The following is a 22747-nucleotide window of genomic DNA, read 5'->3' as shown; positions in this document are numbered from 1 at the left end:
CTGTGGTCGAGTATAGAGACTGACACGTCTTTTTTCCATGTGAGAACTGAAGAGCTCCTTTAAAATAGTAACTGTTCAAACTGCATCAACTTCTAGACTGAGTTTTAAGTAAAATGTTTAATTCAGTGTAGCAGGAGGGTTTTCAAAAGTCTCCTTGTATCCAAGCTAGAAAAACAGACTAATTTCACATTTTCATGTTCTTACAGTATGATTAGCAAAGTGTTTCTGTTGAGTAGCAACCCACTGACTTTATCCAGGCCACTCCTTACTGATTTCTCATTTCAGTCTTTATTGCCTACTATAACTCAACTGGCAAACCTGCCATTATACCTTTCAATTATCTAGTCTATGGGACTCAATGTATTGAAAGAAATGAATTACAATACAAAAAGGCATTTTTCAGCAAAACATGAGTTTATTTGACTTTTTGATTTCACTTTTGGCTGGACTCTGACTTGGATGTGGATGCTCTCAGAGAAGAAAGGCGGCGCCTCTTGGCGATCTGTTCCTGGCGCTTCTCCTTGGCCTCCTGTTGCAGGAACAAAATGTGTGTCAGTAAAATGCTCAACACATCAAACAAGCAGCTATTCAAGTCAAGTCCTCCACAAGGGATTCCCCTCAACCTGAGCCTGAAAATAACATTTCTGTGCAGCAACGAACCTTTAACTTCAGTTTAATAATTTCACTGTGTAAAGGACTTTTCACCATGACTAAAAGTTCAGATCAATATATGTTGCAATTGAGAGCTGCTTAAAGTTCAGTTGCCTCACGCTCTTTATACTTTAGGGAAAAACTATACTGTGTTAATTAAAAAAAAAAAAAAAGTACATCCGAGTCATTTACTGATCTTAAAACCACCTAGAAATGTTTGTCAGCTGAATGATTCAAATATTGTAAGAGCTGCTTCAGTTCATAGCGGCTAAACACTTGGAGGGGGGGGGGGAAACAAAATTACCTTCATCCTCTTGGCCAGCAGCTTGGCGTACTCGGAGGCCTCCTCCTTGTTCTTCTGGGTGCGCTGTCTCTTCAGGGCAATGCGGCGGCGCTTGTGCTGCAGCACACGGGGCGTCACCAGTCTCTGGATCCTGGGAGCCTTAGTTCTGGGCTTCTTGCCTACCAGACAGAGGACATCCGGTTATTATAATGTGAATAAATGCCAAGTGTGGTAGATAGAGTTGGGTGACGATGCATGATATTCCCATTCACTCTAATAGCTCAAGTTGTTTTACAGATGCATTCACGTTATCTTTTTTAATCCACAGATAAACAGTTATCCGATTCCTACAATAATATTCAGCACCAACCAATCATACTGTGAGCCCACAAGGGTCTAAATCGAAGTTTATCTGCTGTTTTTTGTTTTACTGACTCAAGTTTAGTATCCAGTACACCTCTGTTCCTGATCCCAGCTTGTACAGCAGACTTTGTACGACCACAGAAAGGCCAACAACTTTGTCACCATCCCATGTGCTGAAAGCTTTGTTGCTACAAAATGCATAGTAAGTAGAGCAGCTGACTTTAACACCGCCAACATGTATTGTGATTACTGGCACAATGTACTTAACAAATGCTGATGAGGCAGAAGTAAAAGGGCTTTTACTCTGGCATAGCATCAGCTCGTCACCAACACCCAAGGTATTTGACCTACTGCTCAACCTTCAGAGTAAAGATGATCCAAGGATGCCATAGACCAACATGCTTGTCTCCATCATTACACCTGCATTGTCACTAATGTTTGTATGCATAATTTTTACTCAAAAAGTAAATCCAGACACACTGAGAAGCAGAGGAGCAGCAAGAAAGATTTATGTTCTTGGTGACCAAAGTTTTTCTTGAAAGGAACTATTCAGCCTCTGATTGCATCATATACAGAATTTAAAAACGATAAGGTAATAATTATGTGTATACATTTTTTACACTGATAAATGGTTAAGCTGAAAATTGGTGCAGTTATCTTTACACATAACCAAAAAGCTTAGACACAAAGGATTGCAATATTACCCAAAGAGCCAAGCCATTTATAAAATATTTATATTCACACTGCTTTAAGCTCATCCCAAGCATTGTAAAATCAATATTTTAGCCTAAGCCTTATATCCTTGGTCCCTATTTTTACCTTGAAGGAACCCACTTCCCCCATTAACTCGTGTTTAACCTGCACACAGTCTTGTTCTCAAGCTTTATCGACAGTTAAATCAACACCCAGTAAAGAGCTACACTCTGATCACTGGGAGGCTTAAATAAAAACTGGCAGTGGGAAAACGGTTCTATTCTTACCTTCTTTAGTCAGGGGTCTCCTCACAACATACTGCCTAACGTCATCCTCCTTGGCCAGGTTGAAGAGCTTGCGGATCTTGCTGGCCCTCTTGGGACCAAGGCGGCGAGGGACGGTGCTGTCGGTCAGCCCGGGAATGTCCTTCTCACCTGAGGGTAACCAGACCAGGAGAAGATGAGTCAAAAAAGATGATTTAAGTCAAGTTCACTTCATAAATTGCACTGCGTATGTCTCAAATACTTGCATAAATTTCAATAATCGTGAAAAATAAATTAAGTCAAAAGCACACAATAAAGGTCCAGGGTACAGTCAATGATGCAGCTGCCTGCAGCAGAATGACTAGAGACTGTACACTTTGTGGAAATCTCGCCATGCTTTTAACGGTTTCTCATGAGTGCCAGACTCTGACAAACTTAACCAGCATAAAAAGAAAAACTCACTGCTTCATTTTAGTCGTATTATAAAAGAGCAACAGCTCTAGTGTCATTATGATACTGGTGTAGACGAGTCAATGAGAGAGCATTGCAGTTCAACCATCCACTGATCCAGGATCTGGTTGCATCTGGTAAAGCAGCTCCACAGTTACTTTGGCAACACGCTGTCCCCCCTTAATGACTACAGACCAGTCAAAAAGGGTCTACTGGTGTGCCATAATCATTTACAACTGACAGTTTTGGTCATCTGAAGTAAATCTGCACCGTGTAGCCACCAAGAATTACCTGCAGGTTAACCATTTCTGAATCAAATTTTCCATTTCCATAAATTAGTTCTTATAAGCCAGACGGAGAACGTTACCTTTCTTGACGATGACCAAGTTGAGAACGCTGAGATTGGCATCAACGATGCAACCACGGACAGACTTGCGCTTGCGCTCGCCGGTCCTGCGGGGACGGTAGCAGGAGTGTCCCTTGCTGAGCAGCAGGCGCACACGGCCGTGGGTCAGCACACCCTGCTTCATGGGGAAGCCCTGCTTGTCGTTGCCTCCGCTGATGCGCACCACATAACCCTGCAGGAGTAGAGAAAACCAGTCGTTACTTCTCCGCTTTTTCACTTAAGATACCTGGTACACAGAGGGGGCTTCTCATTATGCTTCCTTGCATCTTCTCTCATCCCATGACCTGGAAATTACAATCACTGAGGACCTTTATATCTATTAAATGCACTGAGGAGAGAGGAGCTTCAGCAAGGAAACACTGATGCCCCCTCACTTCCCTTAATCATGTATCTCCTTGCAACTCGCTCTCATCCTCGCTTGGAGGAGGAAGATGAAAAGTATAGATGCGAGGATACAAAACCTGCTGCATTTTAGCCATCATCGGAGAAAAACAGCTTTAGTGTCTGATAGTAGACACAAGTTGAATGAGAGAGCATTGCAGTTCAACCATCCACTGATTCAGGCCCTGGTTGCATCTGGTAAAGCAGTTCCACAGTTACTTTGGCAACACGCTGTCCCCCCTTAATGACTACAGACCAGTCAAAAAGGGTCTACTGGTGTGCCACAGTCTGCATTGTGAGTATATAACACTTTCACAGCAAGTCACATCAGGTACAAAGAGTAAATATCATTACATTACCTTCCACTCATCTCCCAGAGGGTCAGCGGACACCTCAGTGGCCATACGCTTCTCGTAGAAAGTACGCAGCTTACGCTCATCATCAACTTCAATCAGCTTCTGGCAGCCAGTAGCGGGGAATGAGATGTTCAGCTGAAAAAGAGTTGCAATGTGATTGTTACTACATGTACTTCATCATGTTAGGGTACACACAGGTCATGACAGGTTACCAAAAGTCCTCATGGAGGCAGGTGTAGCAGGTAATGTCAGATCAGAGAGTTGTAAAGCACATTTGGCATTACAGGAGGACTTGTGGCACCTGACACAATCCCTGACTTATAACTGTAATAATTATAAATTAGCGTATTCGCGCTAAAGCTAGACTTAAGAGATTCAATGGCTCGGAGGCCTGTTAGCTTCTCTGCCGGCTAACTGATAGCTCGCTAACATTAGCCCCATGTACACTGCTAGCATTAATATAACCAGTGAAACGACTAAAACTGAACACGCGGATAACACAGAAAGTTTAAATGACGTCGGCTAAAAAGTTTGAAAGCTCTTTATTGCAGTTAACTGAGACTCGAGCTCGGTGCACATTTCTCTCAGTGTGCGGCCATGTTTCTACAACCACTAGCCGACAGAATCCTCAGCGCTGGATGCTATCATAATCAAAGCTCATCCTTCGTGTATGACCCGCGAATGTAACATTTAACTACTCCGCTTTAAAGCTCAGAACCATGGCATCCACAACACGGGAGTATTTTAAAGAAAATAGCCTTCAATACAGATTTATAGTTAGGGAAACATTGTACCTTCATTTTGCCAAACCGGCCCTACGACGGTCCGCCACGGAAAAGAGAACGGATATCCGCTTCGTGGTCTCACATAGGCCTGAAATGTTCTCGCGATAACTGGCTGAGTGCAACGTTCTCATCAGACTCCAGCTGAAGGTTATTAAACAAATTCACACCAAAAAAGCTCAAGCGAGCAAACAAAACATGCATTTAACGATTAACCAAATTAAACATGTATGTTCTCATCTTTAATTTGATCATCTGTGTTAATTAAAAGGAATGTTTCAGCTAAAAAGAGCCATATTCCAATAATGTTGTCCAACTTTCTTCTCAAAAAGCATATCTGGGTTATCTCATTTATTTATTTATTTATTTATTTATTTACTTGTCTCATCTTCTTTACACTATAAACATGATCAAGCTAACCCCAGCGCATGAATCTGCAACTTTAGCAGACTTGTGCAAAGTCTCCTCTGAAAACTCACAGCAAGATAAACAAATCACATTATCAAAATGATCCCCATAATCGATGGTTATGATCATGTAAGTAGCCTAAATTACATCAACACAATGAGGGCATTATGGAGTCACTGAGCATGCGTCGGCCAGAGGGCGCCAGAGAGTATCTGAGCAGCTGTGATGTCAAGATTATAACCATCCCAGTCCAGTCAGAGAAAAACCCTTGGTACACTGCACAAATAATGTCTAAATATACACACCACCTTGACTGTTTAGCAGTTCACTGATGCAGAACTGGTGACATGTCATACGCTACTTCAGCCTGAAAGCAACTTTTGAACTTAGTTCCTCATTTCACAGTGTGAGAAACAGACCAAAAATGACTTCTTCCCTTAATTCTGTTACATCTAGAATTAATTCTAGAAAACTAAAAGTAGTAGTAACCACAATCATAATACTGATATATAATGTGTGTACATATATATATATATATATATATATATATATATATATATATATATATATATATATATATATATAGAAGTGCTTTCTTTTAAATGTACAGAAGTATTACATAAAAAGTACAAAATATGTGGGTGGCCTCTGTCAGTGGTACAAAATATATCATAGTATCTTATTATTGATGCATAAACATGTTTGCAGTATTTTAACAATGCTGGTTGAGATGGAGCTTATCATCCTACTAGTCTTTATACCACTATCTAAATGTACTGTAAAACAAAGAATTATATTTTACACACTCATGTAGGATCTTAGAATCTGAAAAGCGGCTGCAGAATAAATGTACTAATGAGTGCAAAGAAATCCGATTAAGTAGAAGTGTGAAATATCATGAAATGGAGATAAGATGAGATATTTATCCACAGCAAAATTGTTGTGCACGATAGATATAAGTATAATTTATATAAACATACATTTAAACTCATATATTACTAAATAGATGTCCACAAAATTCAAAATGTACGCAATACAAAAAAATATAAACAAGGATTATAAGTTGCTCATATCCCAAGATGCTTCTTAGTAAGGTGTGCAGATATTTAGTCTATGTCAAGTGGCATTCAACTATGTATGTACAATTATAAGTCTCTATAAGAAGGACAGTTTACTGTATATGTTTAATTCAAAATACTCAAATAAAACACAAGTACATCCAAATTATACTAAAGTGTACACTACACAAAATTAGTCAGTGATATTAGGATATGGGTTCATATATGCATGTGCATGGATATGCAATAAAAGTCAAATGAAATGATTATTTTGGGGGACCAAAAATATTAACAAGAATAAAAATTCAGATATGTCACAGAATAAACAATCAGTAGTGTGCTTAGTTACTCTACACAACTACAAACAAATGTTATTGTCACAAAACTAGAAGAATGCACTAAGGTGAGAACAAAAGCATATGTTGGTTAAACATGTGCTTTAATCCCTGAAACAAAAGTTGGCTTTGACGTGTTTAATCATGACGTTTGTTTAAAGTTAACCAATCACCTCCTCTCCTTTTGCTGGTCTGTTTCGGTTATATATTAGAAGATAAAAATAAAAATAAACGAGGACTTCCGGAGCCGAGGCCGCTGTGGTCTCATTTCACCGAAGACGGAAGCAGACGGGAGTGAACCCTCTCGCCGCGCTCGAACACTCTTTGGCCAGCGACGGAGCAGCTGTCAATGCACAGCACAGAGCGTCACGACAGGCTGGACAGGAGGCTTTGTGGACGGACAGAGGCTTTAAAAATGCAGCGCAGCGACGGTTTATGTACTCTGTCACATTGGTGGATGTGCAATACGTGTCAGGTCTCAAACGATAACATCTAGCGAGGGATAGTGACTTTTCCTCCTCGAGTGTTTTTTTCTTTTCTTCTTCTTTTCTTCTAATCTTCGCAGTGTTGTCTGCTCGGCTCTCACTGTACATCCGACAGAACTAGTCCAGACATGAGTAACGTTAATCTGATTTTTTGGGACCAGTTGCAGGCTGGCAGCTCCGAGGTGGACTGGTGTGAAGGCAATTACCTAATATACCCCAGCATCGCAGAATTTTACAACACGGTCGGTGTGAAGGACTCATTGTGATTGGTTTTGTTTTTGTTTACAGCTGGTAGACAGACCGCAGCTTCTCTGGCTTTGTTTTTGTTCTTTTGTGATGCACTGCTTTCTTATAGCTTTTATACGACTCCCAGGTTAGCCACAGCTAGCTTTAAGTTACACTTGACTGTGGGCTGCTTTAGCACCATGATGTTTTTTATTTTTTTTACTGTTAGCTTCAGGTTACAGATCTTCCTTTTCTTCATTTGCTCTGGCTGACAGTTTGTTATAAAACACTGATCGACTTCTGACAAGCACGTTGTCACTGAGCCACACGATCAGTCCAAGTGTGATGTATTGTTTTTTGCTCATAGCTTTTTCCTTTTGTTTATCATTTCAGATCAGCAACATTTTGTTTTTTGTTTTGCCGCCCATATTAATGTGCTTGTTCCGCCAATATGCAACACATTTCAACAGTGGGATCTACCTCATATGGATTCTGCTGGTTGTGGTTGGTAAGTTGGCTGGCTGTCTGTCTGTGTGGTGACCTTTTTAACCTGTCATGTTTTCTGTTCAGTTCTCTAACTTCACTCAGCTCAACAAGCAGAAAACAATAACTAGTACTTATCCATGTCTATATGAAATATTTATATTTTGTTAAAGGTGCATTATGTAGTTTTGGGGAAGAAATTTTAATCAGAAGAGAAAAATCTTCATTGATTGATTTTAAAAAAAAGTTTTTAATGCAAACTAAAACAAACTCTTTGTTTCCTGACTGAATAGACAAACTGACCTTAAAGGACAATTGTTTTACTTTTTCCGCTTTTCCACCAAAATCAGCGGGTCTACGCTGTTTTTTTCAAACGTGTGTCAACCCGCTAAAAATCACCTATTGACCCCATTCCCACTTCCCGCAGGCGAGATAGTCCCGTCTGTGATTTTTATCTGACACGTCATGTTGTACGTCACTGACGTCAAGTTTTGCATCACGAATGCACCGGGAAAAGTTATATAAGAAGAGAAAACAACAATAAACCCATGGACCTATAACTACTGGACGCAGCCCTCGAGGTGGAGCCCCGTTCGTTCCTATGAAAGCTCCTCAGTGGTGCATGAAGCCAAAAACACTCGACTTCCGGCCACGCTAGAGCGTGCGCACTAAAGACTTCTGCCGACCAAGCTGGCTAACTTCCTGCTTAGTGCCCGGCTCTTCTAGACTTTCCAAATGTTATTGGACTGAATAGCTCAGATTATGACAGTGAAACAAGGTTGTGACGCTCAAAAACATATTCACAATGTTAGCCTATGGAAAAATTTATTTTTGGGCCGCAGGGCATCACGTGACGTAGTTACATGGTTCGGCCACTACGGAAATTGGCTTCCTTGGGTTTTGAATAGACCGCACGCATCCCAAATTCCTTCCTTAATTACGCACCACCACAGGAGGTCGATAACGCGTCATTACTTTGCACGGGGGAATTTGACCCGGGTGTAAATGCAGAGTGTACACATTCCCATTGCACACAAAAGATCTCAGCGGGTTTGACTGGGATTTTTGACCAGTGGAAAAGGGGTATTTGTTTATATGTAGCGGACGCCGCCTTTGCTATTTGTAAGAAAAGTTGATTTTTGAGTCTTTCTTTCAAATGGCACCTTTAAGTGTTGGGCTAGTATTACATGTGTTTTTTTATATGACTGTGAATCTGATATTAAAACATGCTTTATATCTGCTGTAGGCTTAAATATACAAAGCATGTGTCAGAGTGCCACAAGAGAAGAGAAAATGCACTACTTAACCTTGACCTTGACCTTGACTTATGAAGCAATTAGCAGATTAGAGTAATCAATTTGTCATAATTATCTAAAATGACAATCATTTAGATAATAGATACATTGCTCAAGTCACATTGAAGCAACAAGTGACTGGTTTTAGCTTTGAAAATTGTGAATATTTGCTGGTTTTCTTGGTCTTCTATGATAGTAAACTGAATATTTCCTGGGGGTTTTTGGACTGTTTGCAATTAAAAAGCAGAAATTTTGGATTTTGATTGATTTGAAAGGATTTGGTAACAATTTGATAATAGGAAGAACTTTTAAAGTCATTTTTTAAGCAAGAAATCACAGATTTCAGCTTCTCAGATGTAAATATTTGCTGTTATTTTTTAGTCTTACATGAAAGTAAAGGTAATATTTGGGAGGTTTTGACTGTTGTTTGCAATTACATCATATAAACTTGGGCTGTGGATTTTGTGAAAAGCTGCAGATTATTTGAAAATGAAAATAATCTGTACATGCAGCCCATTGGAGTACATTGGAGCTGCCCTGATTAATTGATTGTTTTCAGCCATTAAATGAATCGCTATTTTGTCAAACATTTTTATCAGTTTGAACCATCCTTTCAAAAGAATGAATGCCTTAGGAGGAGTTTTTTCAAGTATGACCCCTGGAAATGTTCAAACTACGCAAACTTTTCATAAGAAATTCAAAATTCCAAAAACATTTTAATGGACTGATTTTTATGGACATGTTTGCAAAGTTTTGTGAGTTTTTTGGCACCTTTAGCCCCTCAAAACTGTGATTTAGTTCAGAAAAACTAACCCACCCTAAAAAATACTCAAAATTGTCTGGTTCCACCCTCTTAAATATGAATATTTTCTGGAGTCTTACTCCCCTCTGACAGCAAACTGAATATTTTTGAGTTGTGGACAAAACAAGATATCAGAGGACTTAATCTCAGGCTTTGGTAAACACTGCTCGACATTTTTACACCATTTTCTAACATTTTAGAGACAAAACAACTAAACGATTACAACATAAGCACTTACATACATGCTGTAAGTTGTATGTAAGTGCACCAACAAAAACAAAACAAAACACTGCTAGGACGTGTTCCCTCAGCTGTGGCCTCCCTCACTGTTCTCAGTTATAGCTTTAGGGTACCCTGAATCATTTTACCCTCTTGTACAGACTATGACTGGGCTCATTCATTGGTGGGATGAATAAGCCCATTGCCTAAAGTATCATTTGATTTGACACAGTAAATCAGTCTTAAATGGTGCTGCTGTATGTAATGGACAGTCCTGAAGAGATTACAGTTGTTCCCTCACTGCAGCGAGGGAACAACGGGCTGCAGCGTCAGCAAAGATAACCTGACAGACCTCCCTCTGTTCCTGACAGGTGACCTTAGTAGACGACAGAAAACAACTGCAGCCGATTTGCATAACTGAATCAGCAAAAGAGGTCATTAACTGTCGTTCTGCGCGGTCTGATATTGTATTAATCTTGTCTTTTCACATAAGAGTCGTCCCATCAGTGAACTAACTGAAGGGAAATGAAAGCAGCCTTCTAATTTCAGTCATTCTTGTTCCATAACACGGCAGCTCTGACTACATTTTCAGGAATCTGAAGGCGGGTAAAACTTCAAAACACAGCTTGCAAGGGGTTACATGGTTTCATCTCTCCTCCACTGTCTCTGCAGTTGGGATGGACTTTGACATGAGCAAAAAAACAAACCTATATGTTCTCGTATGACAACAACAACATTCAGCTTCTCTTCTTTGGTTTTGGCTTCAGCTGTGTGTGTCTCTCATACAGTTTGGGATGACTGCGTTACCTGCTACCAATACCAATTGTAGACATTTGCTATATTCTCTCATAATTTAATAGTTTGGTTCATAAAATGTCAGAAAGTTGTGAAAAATGGTCACAATTTCCCGGTCCAAACAGTCCAAAAATCCCAAATATTTTGTTTAGACTAAGAAAAAGCAGCTAATATTTACACTCAAGATCTTGGAACCAATTAATCTTTGGCATTTTTTGGTTGATAAAATGACTCTACTTCCATGAGAAAGTTAAGAGTCTGTATATGTTCAGTCCCTTTTTAGAAAAGAAGTTTGTTCAACTGTAGGAATCTCCTGCAGAGCCTGTTCTCAAAACAGATTGTGCTGATAAAAGAAGGTCTGTTGGACCGTGATAACAAACGGGCACCAACCAATCCGTCCCTCTGCAGCACTTTAAAACTCACAGTAACACTGCTTCCTATTTTTAACTATTTGTAAAGGTTTTGCGTGTTTTTTTGGCTGAAAACTGCAGGTGATTCTCAGTGTTAGAGGCACAACGTGAGTTACCTTATGATGATGACTGATGGTCGGGCCTCTGTATGGTCTCATGTAGAGGTGACATTTGCAACTTTTTCATCATGTTGGTCACATTTGACAACTGGAAATGGGAACATGTCAGCTGTGCACTTAGTAAAATAAACACAGTTTTGCAGTTTCAGCAAAGTTTGTAGTTCCTGACACAAAGATTATAAGGTTACAAGGTTCATTTATTTATCATTTCACAACATTAAAGTTGCAAAACTAAAGAGATTGTGTCCTTTTCAGCTACATTTTTAGACACAAACTGTCAAGTCTTGATTTTTTTAATGTATTTGACCTTCCTTTTTTATTTAAAAAAATTGACAATATGAGCATTTTTTAAAAGGACACAATCTCATAAACACACTGTTGACATCTCTCTTTTCTGACAAACGTTTTTTCTGCTTCTGCGTCTCTGTCTTTCAGGCATCGGATCGACATATTTTCACGCCACCCTCAGCTTCCTCGGTCAGATGCTGGATGAGTTGGCGATTCTCTGGGTGCTAATGTGTGCCATCGCCATGTGGTTTCCCAAGAGATACCTGCCCAGGATGTTCAGGAGGGATCGGTATGTTGACCAGTGTAACGCGGCATCAGAATAATTATCTTCTGAGGCTTAAAGGGACAGCATAGTTTTCCTCTTACCTGTAGAGTCTTTTTTTTAATCCATCCAGATTGTTTCTGTGTGAGCTGTTTTGGAGATATAGGCTGTAAAGATGCCCTCCCTCACAAATCACGTTCATTTTCAAGAGCCTACACCAAACATGATTGTCTTGTCCTATTTTGCTGTCCCGATCATGTCAGGAAGTTAATTAAACAAGACTAAAAGACTAAAAGAGACACACAAAAGGGTGATGGCTTCTGACACATCTCCTGACACATCTGTTATTTTTCTGTAATCATCTGATTTAATCTAATTTTATGTGTGTGCAAACAAAGTAAATAAAAGAAAAAGCTTAGTTGCATTTTATACAAGAGAAGGCAGACATCTCTATAGCTGATATCTGTAAAAGTGGTCAACTTGCACTAAAACAATCTAGATTGATAAACTGCACTACAGATAAGAGGAAAAATATATAATTTAGATTTTTGGGGTGAACTGTCCCTTTAAAACTGGCATATGCTTGCAGGTTTTCATCCAATAGCAGTTAGTTTACAGGCCTTCAGCTGATCAGTGAATTCAGGAAGAACTTCTCTCTGCATTGTGTTACTTTTCTCTAGTATTTCCGGTCGACATACAGGATGTTCTCATATGTGAGTGCTGAGCAGGTTTGTCTGTGCAGCTCACTGTTGGCCACTGTGCTGTCATATGATGTTTCCACTGCTATGACTCCCTGTTTAATAATAGGCCTGTCTGAGATAGCTGACACCAGTAAAAGCTGCATCACATGTCTTTACTTCTCTTTCCATTGTCGCAGAGTCGTCGTGGTTGCTCTTTCACTTCAGCCTGTCACTTTAAATATTCCCCATGTTTTTTTTTTATTATATCTGGTTGTTAGTGTGTTAAAGTGCTTTCTGTCAAAGAGCCAATGTTCCATCTGAATTTCACCATGCTGTTTATAGAGTGCAAAATTCTGCGGTTTTGACTTTTTTTTTTTTTTTTTTTTGGCTCTCTCAATCTAGGTCGAGGTTCAAAGTGGTCATCGGCATCTTGTCAGGGATCACCACTGGGCTGGCCTTTGTCAAACCTGTCGTCAACTCATTGTCACTCATGACCCTGGGCATCCCCTGCACCGCACTGCTCATCACTGAGCTGAAAAGGTTTGTGAAAATGTGTTTTTAAACAACACAGGTGATTGAGGTCAGCCCTGATCCATCATACTATGTATGCACCTATGTTTCTTCATTAGGAGTTAAAAAGGGGAAAAAAATATGTCAGACTAAAAAACATGATTGTTCTCCAAAATCAAGGGTGGCACAGGATTTCGTCCTCACTCACCAGCTTGACTCAAGTTCTAGGGAGCGACTCTTAAATTTTGAATAGTTATTTAATTAACTTTAAAGAAAAAGCCCTTTCTCAGTTTGAGTAACTTTTCCATTTGATGTTTTTATGTACCCACATCATCCCTGATCAAGGTTCAGGAATGTGGGATGATTGATTGTCTGCATGTTTAAGCAATACAGTTTATTCAACAAGAGTGGGTTGCATCACTATTTTGAAATCCATTGCAGTTTGTGTATAAAGTCCCTCCAAAGTTTGATTTAAATTCTAAACTCAAGGTTGACTTAATTAGCCATGGAGCCTGTGAAAGAAGACCGTGGGATGTGTTCCTTAACTGCTAGCTAGTGATGCACTAAATCAGGTTACATTATTGAAACTTAAGAAATGTCTTAGTAACGACTTTAGAAAAAGAAATAAATCAGTTGCTATCAGGAAAATCTGAAGCATGTCCAATCAAATGCATTCAAATCTGGTACTCTGTAGCTCCACAGGCCGCAAAATAACTTCCAAGTTTTATATAGTTTTAGGAGGCAAATGATAAATTAAAACGTATCACACAACTTTGTCTTGTTTATTTTTTACAGAAATGTAAAGTACTATTTATGCAGTTTAGAGTAAGTGGTAATTATCAAATTTTATGAACTTAACAGAGGTTCTCCTCTCATTTTGTCTGAAACAGATGGTATAAGGTGTTTTCTTTCATGAAATATAATTTAAAATCTTCCTTGTTTACACTACTATTACACACCATTTTGATGAACAGTATTGCTCATGTTATTAACAAAAAAATTGAGAATTTTTTGAATAGTTTTATCGTTTGTTTTATTGGTTTATTGACCCTTTTTCCATTACCGATTGTGCTCTATACAGGTTACATGTATTTGCAAGTTAACATGAGCTGTAGCTAACATTAGCATTAGCAGCAGTTACACCTGGCAGTTAGTATTTCTTAATGTAGAGTTGAGTTAGTTGAAATTCGTAAGAATGCAACTCGTTTGAATTTTCTGATGCGTAAATCTCTACCATTTAAACATTCATGCTGTTACTACCCTATGCTGGACTCACAGCGATACAGCAGCAGATACAAATGACCATGTCTGTGTTTCAAAGCCGCCTAGTCATTTAGAAATCAGCTGTTGTGATGTTAATTTGTTAAGCAATAAAAAGAAAACAGTGTCAGGATGTCGTCTCTGTGGTCTACAGTACATTAACACGTCACCTTTGCCCCTTTGTACCCCCAACGTCTGATGACATGTTGTCTGTTCCTAGCTAATTATAGGGCGTTATGATGTGAAAGAATGTTCCTGAAAACACACGACAAACCGCTCATGCCCTTTTTTGTGTGTGTGCCTCTAAAGCCTTCTTTCGTCACAGTAATGTGGAGCTGCTCCTTTGTTTCCGTTTCCCACGTCCCTTCCTCACCACCGTCACTCTTTTAACCTTCAGTCATCTATTGTTCAACCTGTTAGCAATTCTTGACATTTCTGCAAGTGCCAGTCATCTACAGAGGCTGCCTGTTTTTGTTCTGCTAAGTGGGAGAGAATTCCTGTGGCCCTGGCTGATGGACTTTTGCCCTTAGAAACGACAGACTGCTTTGTTGTTGTTTGTTTTTTTTACAGTACGCCTGTTGGCACCCATTCAAGTCACTTCCAGTTGGACAAAAACAACTTGTCTGATGTACAGGACATCCATTACAAAGATTACATATATTATTATTACTGGGAAGTTTTGAAGCAATAATACCAGTCATAGTTTTGCAATAATAGCTGAGTTACTGATAAAGGTCAGGTAGGATACGTGGCAGCCAAATGTGCTTATGTCTGAAAAATGAGCAAAGTTCATCTTCACACAGCAAAACTAATGGTTGGATAACACCCAGAGACTGTATCATACCAGCTGTGTATTATTTAAAGCTTTAATTGAAACAACAGATGTTGTTCTTGACTGAAGGCCCACTCATGTTTTAACCCTTTGCTGTCTCGCAGGGCTTTAAAAATACACAACTTGAGAAGGAGGTAGCCCCAAAGTACAAACAAATTTATAAAAATACTGTACCTAAAGTTATATCTAGTGGGAAAGACTTGTATATCCTTACATTAGTATTTATACACACCGTATCTTCATATACATATGACCAAGTATAAATACAATCTATTCCATCAACCATCAATTTAATCTGCCCAGTAGAGAATAATAAATAAAAAATACAGTATAGAATAATTCAGTTTTATTACTGCTTGCGTCTTATTTTGTTAGTTTTTGCCATTGTTTCCTGTCTGCAACAACAACATTGTACATTGTATAAGTTAATTTCTCAGATTTTAAAATGCACAACCAGTCAGACGGTAATTTTGAAAATATTTGGAAATAAAACTTTATTTTTTCAGTCAAAACTGCAGCGTCACTAGTTCAATACTCACCGAGGTCCTTTCTTATTCAACATTTTCTGTAATGTGGCCTATAGAAGTACAGGTACTTGTATGTATAAATAAAAGACTCTGGTAAAAGTACTGATTCACTTCTTAAGTAAAAGTAAGAAAGTACTGTACTCAAAGTATAAATGAAAAAAAGTATCCCTCTGAAGGACATTTCTGTGTAAAGCTAACTGAACCTCACGTCATATTAACATTATTATAATAATATTATTCTTAACGTCGAATACCGACATCTTGAGTTGGTAAAGCCTCCTGTGCACAGCAACAAATAAAGAAAATAAGAAAATCCAGGCAGACGGCTGCATGGTCTCTGCAGATACAAGTCACTAACACGTCTTTTATCTCCCTCCCTGTCTGTTTTTGTCATGTTACATCATTTAGTCTCGCTACGTCTGCCGTGCGTCATGACACTGATAGGTTGAAATCAGCCGTGTGATGTTGGGACTAAGTACAGTAATGAAGAATTTGTACTTCATTACCATGCAGCTGTGTGTAAACACATTTTCCAGTGCAGTGAGTGATCATTAGAAACAATATGCGTATGCTCACTTTACCTCAGAATAAAGTAATTTAGATAATCTGGCTTGTTTACATCCAGTCTGATTGTCTGACGGCTCGTTTCCTGCCCTGTCAGACTTACGTCACCATGTTTACACTTTCAAAATATCAACAATACTGTATGATGTGCTGTGATTAATTAATCCAGTCTGACATTCTTTAAAGTGTAGACATCTAGTATGTATCTATGCCTTTACACCATTGAAACCAGTGCATGAAGACTTATCTCCAGTCTCTGTGATAAATATTTGACTGATCTGGTGGTGCCTCTTCCTTTCTTCTCCCCTGAGTGAGAGAAGCCTCTCAGCAGTGCTTCACCTCAGATAGACAGACCGGCCTTTCCTTCACTTATCTTTGCCTCAAACAGTCAGACTGTCCATCAAGCTGCGTCTCTCAGGAGAAGTCCTGGTTTCACATCATGTTTCTTATCCGCCACGCTTCTGTTTGAGCTGATAGGCTCAGTATCCCAGATATCCGGCTGTGTGGTGATGGTTCTGTCGGTGTATGTTTGTTAACAGGAAGGGGTGTTGTCCAGTTTATGGCAGTTGTACTGTATGTACAGTACATTAAAGCAGATACTGAGCCTATAGCTACTGTACTTTATGCATTGTCAGGATTTGCTGCCACTTGAAAATAATGGATCGAAATACTTACAGTATAATACAATATTGATGACAATTTAATGGCCTATTTCCCTCTGGGAGGATCTATCAATGGACATCTATTATTGTACTTCCTGTTGCCCGTGAGCAGCCGTGATACCAGTTTTTTTCTGCTCCTTTTCTGGACCAATTATGTAACATACTGTACAGTTTGCTAGTTTGATTCATTAATTGACTCACTTAAAGCGAGACTTTTGAAAGAAGAAACTTGCTTTTAACAAATTAAGATTGAATCCATAATCATTCAAACGTTCCCTTCTACATTTAAATACACTCTGAGGTTTTGCTGCCCTATTAGGTGCATTATAAACAGTAGTTTGTGGAGGTTAAATGTAGTTACACAGCAATATCTATATATATATATCTATATATATATATAATATTTGCTTACATGTCTGAGACACTTCACAGACTTAATGACTCCATTTGTAGTACTGTTGCAGTGGTATACTGTTGTCAAGGAATACAATGGTATGAAAATGTGCAATTATTATACCATGTACATTTGCTTATCTACAGTTAGTATCATTAAGATATATATATATTTCAAGTGTAGAAAAGTTTTTGTCAGGACACAACATTTTTTAAAATTATAATAAATCATTTTACAAACTCCACTCTCATCAACTTTGTTTGAATCTGCAGCAGCCAGCTTTTTGTAGAAAGAAAGCTCTGATAAAACTACTGTATGCTACCAGTCCAGCACCAGACAGCAGTCAGACACAGTTAGCAACTACCTAGTGAACATAGCAGAGCACCTCAGGAGGTGGAGACCAAAACAGAGCTAAAAAGAGTGTGAATGTCAAACTCGCATTCATCAGGTGGCCAATAATTAATGCTGATCATTTTAGTAGTAAATTTTCAATAACAACGTTATAGGATGATACCATCAGGATTCCCATTGTACTGTAATAACAACAGGCAGCCACTGCATTTTACATAAGCTAGCTTTAAAGTGGTCTTACATATAAAATTTCCATGGCGTCTGCAGCTGAATGATGCTTGTTGTTTATCTGAATGTTATTGCGTTGTTGCGTTGTTGTGCCCTAGTCCTTTCTGGAAACGCTGTTTCATCCCAACATTCCTGGCTCCTTGAAACAATGGCAACCCAAATGAAGTGCTTGTAAACTGATATGACTTTATCAAATGTTCTGACTTGAGGGAAGGTGACAAACTGTCAAAGTGACTAAGTTGCATCGTCATCACAGTTTAGTCAGGCTTCCTTCCCCCCGTCTTTGTTTTGGCACCCGGTGTTTGCCAGTCAGCTGCACGGCTGTGTCTGTGTGTCTAAGGAGGACAAGACTAAGAATAGTTTATCAGCAGCAGTCTGGATTAGCACATGTCTCTGTAGGTCATTGGTGTGTCCACTGGGAGATATTTGTGCAGAGACATAGAACAGAATGGTCGGGTCACTGTTCTGTCAGGTCCCAAAAGTAAGATAAAAAATGTGTGTACCTACACTCAAACATACTGCTATGGACATTGTAGGTGTGAATGTAAAAGCACCGAGCTGGAGTGAAAAACACAGCCTGTTAAACACAAAGCCCAGTGTATTCTGAAAAAGACCTTCCACAAACAATTCAAACAATAAATAAAAATTTTTTTATTAATTTTTAAAAAGTTTTTCCATGCCCCCACTTGTATCAGCTGACACTATTAATAGAAGACATCCTAATCTGTCTTTGTTTCCACAACATAAAATTGTGTTGTGCTGCTTTTTTAGTAATAAAATGATCATAATCATCAACTTCATGACGGATTTACAAAATATAATAGATCTTAAATTATTACAATAAATATGTTTGTATTGACAAATTATTAAATAACTATATAAAGGGTCGACTCTGCAGTTCCTCTCAGCCCTACAGAACGTTTGAGCGTCTTTAGCTCACAGCAGCTGATTGTATAAAGAGGCAGCTGTTTGCCAACAAGTTCGCCCTATCAGTTTAAAAGGTGATAATGTTGTGTTTACAACTTGTTTCTACTGCCAAATAGTGGCCTCAAGTAAAAAAGGAACCAAATAAGTGAATTTGAATGACATGTATTTCATGGTTTAGGTCAAGTGCAAGTTTTGTGCGTAAATTGTTTTTATTTGGGATATTTTGTTGTTTTGTATTTGCACAGATCATACACACAAGAAAGCTTGCGTGCACAAGACTTTGCACATTTAATGATATCAAATGTAAAAATACAAAAAGCAGCTGCTGTTGGTCTGATGATATTGGTAATATGTAAGAATGAACAACATTGTAGGTCGCAGTGTATTTATGTGTGTGTTTTCACAGTTGTACACACTCCTCAGTGCTGTGTTTGGTTTTTGCAGGTGTGAAAACCCCCGTGTGTTCAAGCTCGGCCTGGTCTCAGGGATCTGGTGGGCACTGGCTCTGCTCTGTTGGATCAGTGACAGGATATTCTGTGAAATGTGGTCATCCGTCAACTTTCCCTACTTACACTGTGCTTGGTAAGATCAAACACAACTCAGAAGAGGCAGTCCTGTCTGAACTATTGTTAAGTTTATTTTTTTATGCGCAGTTTATGCACTCTTGTGACATTAAAGTGAAATTGACTGTGTGTGAGTAACAGTGCATTACTGGTGTTTTCACAGTTGCAGAAAAATTTATAAGTAAAAAATATGAAAAAAGTACAAAAAATCTGTAAAAATATATGTTTTAAAAGAGCCATTCAGTGTTTGAAATGAAGCGATGGACTGTCCAAAATACATATGTATTAATATATAATATGTTTGTTGGTTCATTCTAACTCCTCTCTCTCTCACAGGCACATCCTCATTTGTCTGGCTTCCTACTTGGGTTGCGTCTGCTTCGCCTACTTTGACGTTGCGACCGAGGCCCCGGAGCGAGGACCCGTCATCATGTTCTGGCCCAACGAGAAATGGGCCTTCATCGGCGTGCCCTACGTTTCCTTACTCTGCGTCCACAAGAAATCTGCCATCAAGGTGACTTAAGCCTGCTGCTCAACGCTTCTCACCAGGATGTGTCCAAACAGTCAGGTTGTGTCCACCGGTGCTCTCGTGACTGGGTGATGTAGCACATAGAGGCTAATCGTGTGGATTTAGCTTTTCCTTTTTCTGTCCCTGGTCTGGTTTTCACTACACAACAGTGTTTATGCAACTCTGTCAAAGAACAGAAGGTGTCGTGAATTTGTCTAACACGACACAGAGTGACTTTTTAAATAGTCACAGTATCAAAGCCAAGAAACCTTTGCAGTGTACTCAGGCTTTCCACAGGCGATCTTGTCAGTATTAGTATTATGCATTTCAGGCTTCTCTAAAGAGAAGATTTTGTACATTTTATAGTAATTCAAAAAACCTCATTATAAAAGCATTGTACTGCCTTTATAAACATAAAAAACAGCATCTCATAGGTGCAGTCTGGCCATCATGAAACCAGAAACAACAAAGCACTGGATTCATTAACTGTGATCAATGCATTCAGCATCAAAGCTTCATGTTATGTTGCATATCCGATCTTACTATGCTCAACACGCTGAGAAGAAGGTATTTCACACCAAGCCTTATGTGTTTGAAAAAATACATAATGGAGTCATTTAATTTAAACCATCAGAAACACTATAGGTTTCTTTCTGTTATGGGTGTGCTGTGTTTCACTCCCAGCATGCCATTGTGATTGTTCAAGATAGTATATGAGAAATGTGTTTAATATATTCCTGTATATATTTAGTTAACTAACAATGTAATATGCAGTTATTTTCTGTATCATTCATATGTTATTGAATGAATAGGTACCCTTTGATATTGGCCAAAACCAAAAGTAAAAACACAGAATGTGAAATTAAGATGCGTTGACATTTTCAAGGAAATAATTACTTATTTTGCACAAAATGAAGAATGGTTCGCAAAGCCTTTGGCTGAATACGTGCTGCGTAGCATTTCAGAACATGATAAGTACAATTATAACTCAAATATCTGCTTGCTTATGTACGGCTTTTAATGCTTCATTTTTTTCTCACCCAGGTGTCGTAACTCTTAAAGGATAAGTTCACCCAAAAATGAAAAAATCAGTCATTATCTACTCACCTTCATGCCGATGGGAAGTCAGATGAAGGTTTGTAGTCAGGTGAAGGTTTCTGGAGCTTCACAGCAAAACAGCGTTGCAGCATTCTCCTATAAAAGGGAAGTAGATGGGGACTGTGACAAAAAAAAACACACACAAAAAAAAACATAAAATGGCTTGATACAGCTTTTCTGGCGTAATCCAGGTCTCCAGAGGCCTCGAGGTCCCTTATTGATTTGAAAAGACGTTATTTACACCCTTTTCTAAGCCAAATTCTTCGTGTTAGCGTGCACCCCGTCTGAAGTGGGTGCACAAGCTCAACATTTGGGTGTTCTGGAGAATTGTATTAATGCCGGACAAGCTGTATGGAGCCATTTTATATATTTATTTTTTCTTTTGTTGTTTTTTGTGTTTTTTTTACTTTTAAAAACAAGTCCCCATCTACTTCAGTTGTTTAGAAGATTGCTGCAATGCTGTTTCACTGTGAAGCTCCAGAAATGTTTTGTGGACTAACAAACTTCACTCGACTTTCCATCGCAAAGAGGGTTAGAAGTAAATGACTGAATTTTCATTTTTGGATGAACTTGCTCTTTATATTTCTATCAGGGTTATTTATTTTAGGTTCAGTATTTTAGACTTTGTGCTAAATTTCATCAAAACTATAAAAACTGTGCAAAAAAAGCCTTAATCAAACAGGACAGTGGACTTCAAAAGCAAAAGAAAGAAGGTTGTATCCTTGTGTGATGTGTCATAAACTCTAAAACTGGAAATGCAGTGTAATGATTGCATTAAATAACAAATAGAAAAAATAGGTTTATGGTTGTGGTTGCGGGACAGATAAGGTTTGATTACTGTGTTCATGTCACTGAAATAAACAGAAATTCTGCGTGCAGAATATAAAAGGGAAGTATATTGCAAAGCTAAACAAGAGGGAGCACCAAAGCTTTTTTTCACCACAAACCATTGTTGTAAATGTTCTTGAAAACTGCCTCAAGCTGTTTGACTAATATTGTTTTACTCGTGTCCTCCTGCAGAGGCTTCTGGGAACTCAAACTGCTAAAATAACTCATAAAGGGTCAAATGAAGGATCATGATTTACAGAGAAATAAAACAACTATTTTTTTTGTGATTCTGAAGTGGTATTTTTTAATAACAAGTATTTTGTGAAATCCAAAACCATTTATATTTTTGTAAATGATGTGTAGCCAAATTTAAAGGGTGAATGATTTTTGATATTGCATGATTACTACCTTTGTATTGCCAAACATTGTTTAAAAAAAGTTGGGTTTTTTTATGTTATCTTCAGGAGAAACTTTCCGAACAGTATTGACAATGTGAACAAAACTGTTGTTGTGCCCAAGAATGCTTGCATTGTGCTGCAAATCCTATTGAATCATGCATCTGATCCATGATGATGGATTGTTGGTAAGAATTTAGTGAGTCATCCTCAGATCGAAGGAGTTCGTGTGAACAGGACAGCCGGTCCGATGCTGCCCTCTGCATCGTGATATTTGTCTTGGCATGAGGTTTGATTATGATCTCATAACAGTGAGTAATGTCCTATTTATGGACTTACATGTGTATATTAATCTCAGTTTGTTTTTTCTCTGCTTGCATTGACAATACAGACAAACTGCACAGAGGTATTTATTTTCATAATTTATCCTGTTTTGTAAACAAATGTTTGTAATAGATTAGAACATTAGTACTTTATTTTATTTTATGCAATAAACCAAGTTAATGCTCAAACTGATCACTGGTGTTTATTTTACATAAAAGATGCATTAAAAATGTTTTTTCCCGTTCAGTGGTGAAAGTAACTATATTTACTCAAGCAACTTTGGC

At 38.5% G+C, this 22747-nt stretch overlaps 2 protein-coding genes across 3 annotated transcripts; one reads left to right on the top strand and one right to left on the bottom strand.

Annotated features, from left to right (window-relative positions):
• Positions 1-395: 395 nt before the first annotated feature.
• On the bottom strand, positions 396-4732 carry rps6 (ribosomal protein S6). Its single transcript, XM_073466244.1, has 6 exons — positions 4641-4732; positions 3850-3981; positions 3071-3281; positions 2278-2424; positions 956-1113; positions 396-529 (listed from the first exon to the last, which is right to left on the bottom strand). The coding sequence occupies exons 1-6, from the start codon at positions 4644-4646 to the stop codon at positions 434-436; spliced, it is 750 nt and encodes a 249-aa protein (XP_073322345.1). The 5' UTR covers positions 4647-4732; the 3' UTR covers positions 396-433.
• A 1983-nt stretch (positions 4733-6715) lies between these two features.
• Positions 6716-22651, top strand: acer2 (alkaline ceramidase 2). Of its 2 annotated transcripts, XR_012178793.1 has the most exons (7): positions 6745-7156; positions 7533-7647; positions 11698-11839; positions 12895-13032; positions 19192-19329; positions 19647-20971; positions 21392-22651. XR_012178793.1 is itself a non-coding variant. In XM_073466228.1 (6 exons), exons 1-6 carry the CDS (start codon positions 7043-7045, stop codon positions 19831-19833), a joined length of 834 nt encoding a protein of 277 aa, XP_073322329.1. In that variant the 5' UTR covers positions 6716-7042; the 3' UTR covers positions 19834-22651. The 2 variants fall into 2 exon arrangements, 1 of the variants encoding a protein (XP_073322329.1); XM_073466228.1 differs by having other exon boundaries at positions 6716-7156; positions 19647-22651.
• The last annotated feature ends 96 nt before the right edge of the window (positions 22652-22747 follow it).

Source organism: Pagrus major, chromosome 1 (assembly GCF_040436345.1).
Source record: "Pagrus major chromosome 1, Pma_NU_1.0".
NCBI classification, from domain to species: Eukaryota; Metazoa; Chordata; class Actinopteri; order Spariformes; family Sparidae; genus Pagrus; species Pagrus major.
This window is presented reverse-complemented; position numbering and strand designations above follow the sequence as displayed.